Source organism: Panulirus ornatus, chromosome 6 (assembly GCF_036320965.1).
Source record: "Panulirus ornatus isolate Po-2019 chromosome 6, ASM3632096v1, whole genome shotgun sequence".
Classification (NCBI taxonomy): Eukaryota; Metazoa; Arthropoda; class Malacostraca; order Decapoda; family Palinuridae; genus Panulirus; species Panulirus ornatus.
The window spans coordinates 8,883,299-8,894,994 of record NC_092229.1 but is presented as its reverse complement, the minus strand read 5'-3'; the positions used below and the strand labels follow the sequence as shown (position 1 = coordinate 8,894,994).

General features: G+C 39.2%; 1 protein-coding gene and 1 long non-coding RNA gene across 2 annotated transcripts in view; one reads left to right on the top strand and one right to left on the bottom strand.

Annotated features, from left to right (window-relative positions):
- Positions 1 to 10,343, top strand: part of LOC139749051 (uncharacterized) — a 110,209-nt gene extending 99,866 nt beyond the window's left edge. Inside the window, exon 2 of the long non-coding RNA XR_011712876.1 lies at positions 4,929 to 10,343. This is a non-coding gene — a long non-coding RNA (uncharacterized lncRNA). The remainder of the gene's footprint in view (positions 1 to 4,928) is intronic.
- LOC139749049 (lysosomal Pro-X carboxypeptidase) overlaps positions 8,747 to 11,696 on the bottom strand; it is a 28,665-nt gene continuing 25,715 nt past the window's right edge. Inside the window, exon 9 of the mRNA XM_071662471.1 lies at positions 8,747 to 11,676. Coding sequence (XP_071518572.1) covers positions 11,466 to 11,676 — 211 coding nt within the window. The 3' untranslated portion in view covers positions 8,747 to 11,465. The remainder of the gene's footprint in view (positions 11,677 to 11,696) is intronic.

Here is an 11,696-nt window from a genome sequence, read left to right as displayed (position 1 = left end):
TATTTACACATAGATTTAACTATCAGCCTTTTTTTTTCCTACTGGATTAATCTTTAATGACGTCGGCAAGAGAGAGAGAGAGAGAGAGAGAGAGAGAGAGAGAGAGAGAGAGAGAGAGAGAGAGAGAGAGAGAGAGAGAGAGAGAGAGGACCTGACCGGCGTGTGAAGGGCAGGAGCTATTTGGCTCAAGCCATCAGCGATTCATGTCCCAGATATGCCAGCGTCACCACACACACATCACCTGCCATGAACGGCAAATAGGGTATATGGCATGCATACATCACGTACGAGGAGCGATGGTAGAATATACCGCACGAAAAAGGAGACACACACACACACACACACACACACACGCTTGGGTAATGGAAGAGACGTGAGAGCTACCATAAGAACAGCGAGAACGAACAGCGAGGTGAAACACACGGTCGAGGAAGAATGAACACACACACACTACTTGGAGGAACAGGGGGAGAAGGTTTTGATAAGACTCACTCAGATCGGGGAGAACGAAGCACTTATGGATCCACTAGAACTGATAATGGCATTCGTTGGGGGGGGATACAGAAACCCTGATGAACAAGGGAGAGAGAGAGAGAGAGAGAGAGAGAGAGAGAGAGAGAGAGAGAGAGAGAGAGAGAGAGAGAGAGAGAGAGAGAGAGGATCCCCTAAAATCAGGCCAGCCAACAACAACAGAGACAACAGTTATCAGGAGCTGGAGATAAAGAAACTGAAGAACAGGAGAGATAACAAGTGTGAAAGGAAGAGGGTGGATGGTCACATGAAAAACATAAAGAACTAGGAGGAACATGGAGAACAAACAAGAACAGAAGAGGCAGGACAATTAATGAGGAACTGGAGGGAAGAGAAGGCACAGAAGAACAAAGAGAACAACCACTATAACAAGAACAAACTCATGATCAGGAAGAAGAGCCAACGGAACAAAACGGAGAACAAACAACCTCAAGAACAAAAAAGAAATAACCCTTAGAAGAACACGGATGAACTAAGGCCAAGTCTTAAGGAGAACTGGGTCGACACGTAGCAGCCTTGGGTACGATGACCTGACCTCCTCAAGGGTCATCGCGCTCCAGGGTCGTATCCTCAGTGCTCAAAGGGATTAATTATGCTTGCATGCATGTGGCCGGCTGGTGGCAGCCCCTCCCTCGCGTTGGTGTGGGAGGGGCGGGAGGGCAGCTGCCAGGGAAGTACCGCAGTATTTGCCCCAGTGCCTTTATGTTGCTGGCACCGGCCGGCAACCACACCGCTCCCTCTCACCCCATTTCTTCTCCCATGCCAACGGTATACACCCTTGCCAACATCACACTCCCCCCCCCCCTGCCAACGTGATACTTCCCTGCCAGCGTTATAATCTCATGCCAACATCATATACCCTTGCCAATATTACACTCCACTGCCAACATTACAATCCCCTACCAACACTATACCTTGCCAGCGTTACATTCCCCTGCCAGCATCATACCCTCCTATCAACAGGGTAACTCCTCCCAACAGTATAACCCGTGCTAGCATTCTCCTTAGCTAGCACGGTTCCCCTTTAGTAAATTTAGACTCCCTTGACTTTGCTATTCTCCCCTGCCTATGACCTCTCCCATGGTTGACACAAACTCCCCTGCCAACTGTGTACTCCGTTGCCAACTCTGGTTTCCCCTACCAACCACTATTGTCACCAAACAACACAGTAATTCCTTTATAGAAATGGTTCTCTCGTTAACTTTCTACATATTTTCCCCTTGATTACTATTCTTTCCCTATCTGCCACTACATTCCCTTATCGCCGCCACTTTCTCCCTTTGTCGGTGTTATTCCCTCCCAGCAATACAATCTTCCCCCACCACTATATTCTCTCATTACTACTTTCCCCTTCATACATTAAACTCCCCTGCGGCCACTAATTTCCCTTCCAACAATGATTACTCCCCTATGAACACAACTTTCAGGTAACTACAAAACTCCGTCACCATTACACTAGTATGGCTTTCTTTACCTTTCACCTTGTAACCGATGCAGTAGTGGTTAAAGTTGCTGACCATGAGTCACGCACAGGCTCACCAAGATCTTGGGCTCAGTAGTTCACCCACAGGTAGCCCAGTTCATCCTGCAATAAGGGAAATATATATATATATATATATATATATATATATATATATATATATATATATATATATATATATATATATATATATATGTGTGTGTGTGTGTGTGTGTGTGTGTGTGTACAACCACACAATCACTGTTTCAGCCAACACTGTCTTTCAACACCTCGTCACCATTTCAGTCCCATGGCAATACTACTATCATCCTGCCATCAGCTTATCCTTTACCACCACATAACTACCTCAACACCAAGCTGTTCCCTACTACCACTGCGGCTCTTCCACCGTTGCAATCCTTTGCGCTACAACTGTACAGTTATCACTACTACAACACCTCGCTCCTTTCGCTAGTCAATCCTCAATCTCCTGTCACCATCACTTAGATTTTACCTCCACTACAAGTCCTTGCTACTATACTATATAGCTCCCAGCCGCCTGTTACATACCACTATAATCTGATACACCATGGCCGAAGTCGGCAAGCTGCCACCATCACACAAAAATGTTAGCAATGCTAAGTAATGGACCTGGTGACACCCAGCGTCAGCACAGGAAGAAGACCTCTGTGCTTGTGTTGTGTGTGTGTGTGTGTTCGAGTCAACTATCGCTGGAAAAAGATGTATTCGTGAAAAAAAAAGAAAGAAAAAAGATGCAAGCTTATCCTTTCGAAATTATGTTAAATTTGGATATATTTCTAGTTTATATCGAAGTGAAGTAAGGTTACTTTGGTTTCGTTTCACTGGATAATCACTCTAGAAATAGGTAGTTAAAAAAAATCCCACTAATGCCCGTAACATCGTCCACCACCTGTATACATAGTTGTCTATAAGCATTCCCACACCCAGCATCTGTGGTGTTCGCATCAACGTAATGGGATAGAAAACAGCTTGAAGTAGAGGCAAAATCTAAACACCTGAACAATCCTGTACATGGGAAGGTCAGATAAATGTTGACCTGAGGATCCTTGTCGAACCCATCTACAGCCATATTCTTATTCATATGAGAAACAATAGTAAAACAAAACACCTATTCTAGCCTAGCCATTAAAAGGGGAAGTTAAAATAAATAAACCAGGCAGTTATCCTCTCCTTGTTCTAGCTGCATATTTAAAACCACTCAGGGAAGATTGATGCGACTGGAGCAAACTAGCAATTAATGTGACTGCTATGTTCTGTTGTGTATAATTTCTGGTAACAAAATACTCAGCGTTGCCCCCAAAGCCCTTCTTCCCCAGCCATAGTCATTTTCCGCGTCGCTGCTGATCCCTACTTGCCCACGCAGTCATAGCCCACGTACAGTCACTTATCTGTTGGGAAACATTTGTTTATAGTTACAGCTCACGTCCACCCACTCAAATGGCAGGCAGAGTGATCTTGGCGGTGGGCGCGGCACTAGCACGTGTCGTGGGCAGATCGACGGGCATTGAAAAAAAGTGGGTGCATCGCCACCATGTCCGTCAGGAACCACAAGTTAACTAAACATGCAGACAGCGCGCATATTTTCCGAATTTTCAGTTTGGTAGCCGGATGTAAAATGACTGACGGACTCGATGACTCGGGCAGTCGATAGGCCTAAAGCAGAAATAACCAACCAAAAGATAAATAGGATCGTTGACGTCGGTCCGCTACAGGCACCACGGTGGAACTCCACCTGAAAATGTCTCTAGCCACTTTCTGTGTGACCTAACTGTCCTTCGGCCGTGATGCAGCATCCATCACCAGGGTACCTCGGTAACATTCCCTTCCTCCCTCCTGCACTACATCATGGGACTTCTTCCTGCAGCAGCACCAAGAGACCTCAGGATCACCTTTTCCTCGGCAATAACACCATGGGACCTCAGCAACACCTTCACGCAGCATCAAAACAGGACCTCAACTACGCCTTTTCCCTCCTGCAACACTTTCACTGGATCTTCCTCCCACCTGCAGCAGCATTACTCCTCCCTAAACTCTCTGCTTACTCCTAAACCAGAAGTAGCAAGTATTGGAATCTTCACGTCCTTTAATGTAACAAATAGCATCACTGTGTTAACCGTGTTTCTATAATCCCATCCCCCTCTCCTGTCTTCGAATTCTTAGAGAATAGAGACATCGACACAATGTTACAAAAGCATTACACCTAATAATAATTTCACTAATTTAGTTATAAAATCTATGTTCACGAAAGCTCAACTGACAACCTTACCCTTTTCGACCTGACCACACCAAATTCTGCCGTCTGTGATCTGCCTCTTCCCTCCTTGCTGTAATACAAAGCTGTCTTTCCCTTCTCTTTTTCTTATCAAAACCAGCCCCATCCCCGGATGTCATCGTCAACCTGATGATCTAGCAGTTTCCTATGCACTATCCAGCTCAATACAAGCAATGTGTGACATTATGAACCATCATCACTACCCAGGGATGTGAACATTCTCAAATCCTCTCTCTTTCTCTCTCTCAGCACTGCATATACAGCCACCTATCACAAGGGAAAAAGTGGGGAGCATAGCAAAAGCCTCCTTAGTTTCAATCCAAGACCTTTTACCTGCAGCTATAGTGACTCCCAGCGTCGTTCAAGAGCCCTCTCACTTGCAATCATAGTTCACATAGGGATCCCAACACGGCGGCAACACTAGAATTTACAATATACTTACATAGACGCATCTAGCTGGTGTGAGTGACCTTGGTTATGAATGCGAAATCTGGGAACAGTGAGTGCAGATTGATGGACCTTATCAGTAGAATACCAATGATCGTCATCATAGGGTTCAAACTATAGATATCAAGGCACAACTCTTGCCGAAATGTCTTTAAGCATGCCATTTCCCTCTTACAGCGACACCATGGGACCTTGGCAACCCCCACTTTCCTTCTGCTGCAGCACCAATGGACCTTGGCAATGTCTCCTCTCTCCTGCAGCAGCTCCAGAGGGACTAGGTAACACAACCTCCCTCCTGCAGCTGCACAACAGGACCTCATTCTCAGCACCTTTCTACAGCAGCATCATGGGACCTCAGCAATGCCTCCTCCCTCTTGCAGCAGCATTCTGGGACTTTGGCAATGTTTCCTATCTCTCACAGCAGCATTCTGGGACACTGGCAATGCCTCCCCTCTCCTGAAGCAGCACCATGAGACTCCTGCCTTATTTCATCGCCTGCTCCTTTTAGCTTTATGCACTTATCAATATAGCATAATTATCTTCGCTGTGTTTATGTGCCTACCACACCTATCAGTCTTTCCATTGCTAGACGAAAGATATACCCACACCACAGAACAAAAATGTAAGTCATTAATAATTTTGTTGGTCTGGTTATAAAGCTTGTGTCAATGAATACTCAATTACAGGTGTGATGATTAATCATCCAGGGTATAACACGTGATTTTCCACTATCTGTCACTGCCAATCTATATGACTGGGCCATCCACTGCCGAGGATGGACTCGGTAGTTTCGACAAGATAAATACACGGTGCTGACAAATAGGTGAAAGGTAATTACCACACAAAAATGCAACTAAAGACCATGCCCTTCTTGGTGTATATAAATGATCTGCCTAATGGATTAGAATCAAATTAAAACATGGTTGCAGACGATGACAAGATCATGAGGGAAATAAAGAATGATTTCATCAGTGTATTGGGTACCTGGTCAAACTCCAAAATTGGTCAGATAAATGGAAGATGAGATTCAGTCCAAGTAAAAGGCCTTGGTATAATCATTATCTAGTGGGAAATAAATGACTGAAATCTGCATGTGCTGCATGTGAAAGAGATCTAGGGGTCTACAACGTGTCTACTTTACTGACTGAGCTACACATAAACTGTTTGCTACCAAAAATAGGAACTACAATAAAATATACGGACAAGAGCATGTTCTTAAAATCATTCACTACCGATATCAGACCAAAACTGGATTATGTCACACAAGTCTGGTCATCACACCTAAAATGCAGAAATCTTTGAATGAAATAGTACAGAGAAGAGCAACTAAGATGGTATCTAAATAAAGAAAATTGAGATACAATGAGAGGCTGAAGGCTACAAAGCTGTCCACCATAGAGGAAATGAAGACTTTTAAAACAGCCTTCAAGTTTCTTAATCAGCTGGATGATAATGATGAGGAACAATTCTTCAAGAAATGCAGCACTAAAGTATCCAGAGTCCAAAACTAAAAGCTGGGTACATAGAATATTGGAAAGGATGCTATGAAGTACAGATTTAGTGTTTGAGTGGTGGATGGAATGAATAATTTAACTAATGAGGCAGTTAATGCTAGCAGTTTGCAAAGGAGTAAATGGCTAAGTGATGGCAATGGCTAAGTGATGGCACAGAAAGTTCAGGAGATGGAGGCCCCATGAATGAAGAACTCCCTTCCTGTAGCGTCAAATAAGTAGTTAGAGACGGGTATGACGTGTCATGTGGTTGTTAAGTCATGTGCACAGAAAGTTCAGGAGATGGAAGCCCCATGAATGTAGAACTCCCTTCCTGTAGCGTCCAATAAGTAGTTAGAGACAGGTATGACGTGTCATGTGGTTGTTATGTCATGTGTACACCCTCAGTACTGTAATTAGTTTTTGAATAACCTAAAAAATTCTGAGGGTTGTCTTTCTGACCTTTACTTAAGCTGTTTAATGAAGTCAGTTTTAAAGTATCATCTGATGATTGGCATCATTTTTACAAGGTATCTATCGGTATTGGAGAGCATTATAATGTATTTCCATAATTAATTCAAGTATCATATGGTTCAATTTTGAAACAAAGTTTTTTGAGTGAAAAAATACCCTACAATTTTTGGCATTTTTCTCAGAAAGATAGATTCCCTTTAAAAACTTATTAGGAGTATTTTGGTCGTCTTTATGACCTTTAATTATGCTGTTAAATGAAGTCAATTTTAAAGAATCATCTGGTCATTTGCATCATTTTCACAGGGTACAAATCGGTAACTGAGAGAATTCTCATATATTTTCCATGACTATTTTAAGTACAGAAGTGCTTGAATTTCTTATGTTTCAATTTCAAAACAAAAATTTTATTTTCCAGCTAGAAAATACTCTGAAGTATGACCTGTTATTTTTGGTATTTTTCTCAAAAAAAAAAAAAAATACATTTCCTTCAAAATCTCAATATTAGACATATCTTTCATGTTAAATACAAATCTGAAATTAATATATTGTCTGGTGTTCTTGATGACCCTTAAAAAAGCTGTTAAATTTAGAGTTTTAAATCATTCTAAAATCATTTGTATCGTTTCTACTGGGTATCTATCGGTAACTGAGAACATTATGATATACTTTCCATGATTAATTCTAGTATAGATGTGTTTGAATATCATGATTCAATTTTGAAACAATAACTTTTCAGAGCTAAAAATACCCTGAATTATCTGCAATTTTTGGCATTTTTCTCAGAAAAATAGGTTTCATTTAAAAACTCATATGAAAGAGTATTTTTCATGCTGAATACAAATCTAGGCTCATCTTTATCACCTTTAATTATGGTGTGTAATGAAGTCAATCTTAAAGTATCATCCGATCATTTACATTGTTTTTACTGGGCATCTATTGGTAACTCAGAACATTATGATATATTTTCCATGATTAATTCAAGTATGGAAGTGTTTGTATACCATGTGATTCAATTTTGAAGAAATAAGTTTTTTGAGCTAAAAAAAATACCCTAAACTATTCCATTACCTGCAATTTTTGCCATTTTTCTCAGAAAAATAGAATTAATCTAAAAACTCATTACATGGAGTATTTTTCATGCTGAATTCAAATCTATGCTTAAAATACTGTTTGGTTGTGTGTATGATCTTCAATTATGCTGTTTAATAAATTGAATTTTAGAGTATCATTTGCATCATTTTTACTGGGTATCTATCGGTAACTGAGAACATTATATTTTCCATGATTAATTCATGTATAGAAAAGGTTGTAAACTATATGATTCAATTTTTAAAAAAAGTTTTTTGAGCTAGAAAATACCCTGAACTATTACCTGGAAGTTTTGGCATTTTTCTCAGATAAAGAGATTTCCCCTAAAACTCATTAGGAGTATTTTTCACGAATACAAATCTAGGCTTAAAATATTGTTTGGTCGTCTTAATGACCTTTAACTATGCTTGTTTTATGAAGTGAACTCTAAATTATCATCTGACCATTTGCATCATCTTTACTGGACATATTTTTTATCATTATTTCCAGTATAGAAGTTTTTGAATATTATATGATTCAATTTTGAAGCAAAAACTTTGAGCTAAAAAATACCCTGCATTCTTCGGCATTTTTCTCAGAATAGATTTCCTTTAAAAACTCATGAGTATTTTTCACGCTGAATTCAAATCTACCGTTAAAATATCGTTTGCTTATCTTTATGACCTTTAATTATGCTGTTAAATGAAGTCAATTATAAAGTATCATGTGATCGTTTGCATCGTTTTACTGGGTATCGGTAACTGAGAGCATTCTGATATATTTTCCATGATTATTTCAAGTATAAAAGTGTTTGAATATGTTGTTTCAATTTTAAAACAAAAGGTTTTTTCATCTTAAAAATACTCTGAATGATTACCTGCTCTTTAGTGTTATTGCTATTGGTGTTAGAAGACTCCATTTCCAAGGCTGTATCATTGTCACTGGACAAAAAAGGCTACTGTCTTACAGAAAATTCTTACTTTAATGGGGTCCATTATTTCCTTGTTTTATTGGAACACATCCTTGAATCCACAGGAGTCCAATAAAAAGGATCCTTGGATTGTATGATTGAACAAAATTTCAAAACATTAGAATGCAGATACTCTTTAGTACACTTCAATATTTCAAAACTTCTCATATGCTTTTTCAATTAACTATAATTTTTCACAGCAACTTTCTTGAAATTAAGATTCTATAAATTTTCTTAAATTCTTGAGATTATTCATTACAGCCATAATTCACAGTGTACAAAACTTTAAGATATACTAATGGAACTATTACAAACTACATTTCTCTAAACATCTTTCCAACAAACTACTATACAAGTATTTGTCACTATAAATACTACATTCATGATTACAAAACATTATACACTTTTTGTAATACTAACACCATTAATGAACTATAATTATCACAGTTCCCTTAAGCACATGGGAGTTCTCACTCATGGTTTCCTCAATGTCATCCAGTTATTGAAAATTTCAACTTTGGCTTCTAGCTACACATACAAACAAAAGGCAGGGCATACTATGAAGGGGTATGCCTTAAAAATCCCTTAATGAATCCCCAAAACAAAAATTTCTTTACTAATGGGTCATCAAAGAAACTCATAACTTTAATGTTTCCTACACCTTCACCTGAAAGTATACACGTTACACAGATTTATACATATCACAGCACTACATATATACATAAATTAGATTACACAATACAAAGCCTGTTTGTCTTAGAGGAAGAGATATGAAACTCACGAATCAATGAGGTAAGAATAAAAAACATATATATTCAAGACAAAAAATACTGTAAACTTTTCATGTCACTATGGGAGAACAAATAATATCTGCCATGGAATTGACGGGAAATATTTATCGTCTCTATTCTTAAGCGTATATATCATATCTATAGCACTACTTTCAACCATCTTTTTTACAGGTAAACCATTCCATATATCAATAAGCCTGTTTTAGAAAAAGAACTTCGCTTCATTCGAGGTGAAAAGTTTGCCCACGAGTCTGTAACCATTACTACAAGTGAAATCAGGTGAATCTTTCCTGAAGTAGCTTGTTAAAATATAATTAATGAAATCTTTTATAATTCTGAACGTCTGTATTACATCACTTCTTGGCCTTTTTTTTCTAAATGACACAGATTTAGGCCGTAGGATTTGTTTCTCAGTCCAAGTATTATCTTAACAGTTTACCTCTGTTCCCTCTCCATTTGATCCATGACTCTTTTCAAGGAGGGCGACCAAACCTAAACAAACTATTCACACTGCAGTTGCTTTAATGACTTGTAAGGAGTAAGGGTAATTTCCCTGGACTTAATTCGACAGCCCCACCCATAAATCAATGCATCTTGTATGCCCCTTCAACTGCTTCTGTGCAATGCTTACTTGGGTTTCAATCACCAGTGATCATTCCACCCAAGTCCTTTCCCTTATTAACCTTTTGCAGTTCAAGAGAATTCATATTACAGCTTGCCTCTTCATTTCTACTAAAGATATGTAAAACTTTGCACAAACTGACAAAAATAAATTTTCCACATGTGAACCCAGCCAATCACTTTGGCTAAGTACCTTTGAAACTGCAGACATTCAATTTCTGGTGTAAATTTACTTCCCAACTCAGTATCGTCTGGAAATTCTGATATCTTACAAAGCAGCACATTATCAACATTATTCATATACATGAAAAATAGAACTGTTTCCTAAAACTGATCCTTGTACCACACCACCTGTTATGTCTAACCTTTATGAGGCTTGATTACTAATCACAACTCTGTTTATGGCCACTCAACTAGCTTCCTAACCAACAAAGTACAAACCCATCTATAACATGTGACTAAGTTAGTAACCTTTGATATGGAACTTCATCGAAAGCTTACTGAAAATCTAGACATGACAACTGTTTTACTTTCATCACACATGCTGACTACACCAACATAAAAATCAAGCAGATTTGTCAGGCATAAGCGATTTTCTGGAAAACTATGCTGAGAATCTTTAATTCTATCATTTACAAAATGGTTTACTATCTTATCCTGAATGACAGTCTCCATAAGTTTACCAACTACAGAGGTTAAGCTAACCGGATGATAATTTCCAGGCAGTGCTTTGCTTCCTGTTCTGAAAATGGGCGGTGCATAAGCAAGCTTCCATTCCTCTGGAACTTTCCTTCTAACAAGAGACTTGTTAAAAAGAGCAGTCAGTAACATCTGACTGTCAGGCACTGTTCATACAATGCTCCATAAAAGGAGTGGAGGGCTGGAAATCCTCACCTACAGTTTTTACATTTCCAAAAGAGGGAACAAAGAAGGAAGCCAAGTGAGGATTTGTCCTCTAAGGCTCAGTTCTCTGTTCTTAACACTACTTCGCTAATACAGGAAATGGTGAATACGTATGAAAAAAGGGAAAACTAGTGTAAAGAAGTAGAAATGGTTCTGTCCAAAAACATACCATGAAGGATGATATAATGAAGGGTTATGAGAGTTAGACAGGTGCCAGAATGGAGACATGAAAAGATACACAGTACAAGTTCTGTATGAAAGTAGTCCTGAGAGTATACAAGTTCATCCTACCTTGTGAGGTAAATGGTGTTTAGCATACAGGCAGGTTGATATCTTCATTAGTTATTAAGAGAATCTCATTAAGAAAAATGTCCTGCCTGGACGAGACAAAGTAAGTTTAAGCACTCTTCTTAGATACATGGCTCTCAATCCATATCTTAATGAATGCCCTCTCTAACATCCTTGCATCAATGACTGACTGTGGGTCACTGGGGTTTGAGCCTCTTAGATCAAGATGATGTGCACCCTCAGGTATGATCACAGATACCACAGAATCACTCACATTCCACATAATTCCACCAGTTGACCATGGATCTAACAAACCATTGCTGTAAAAAGGAAAACAGGT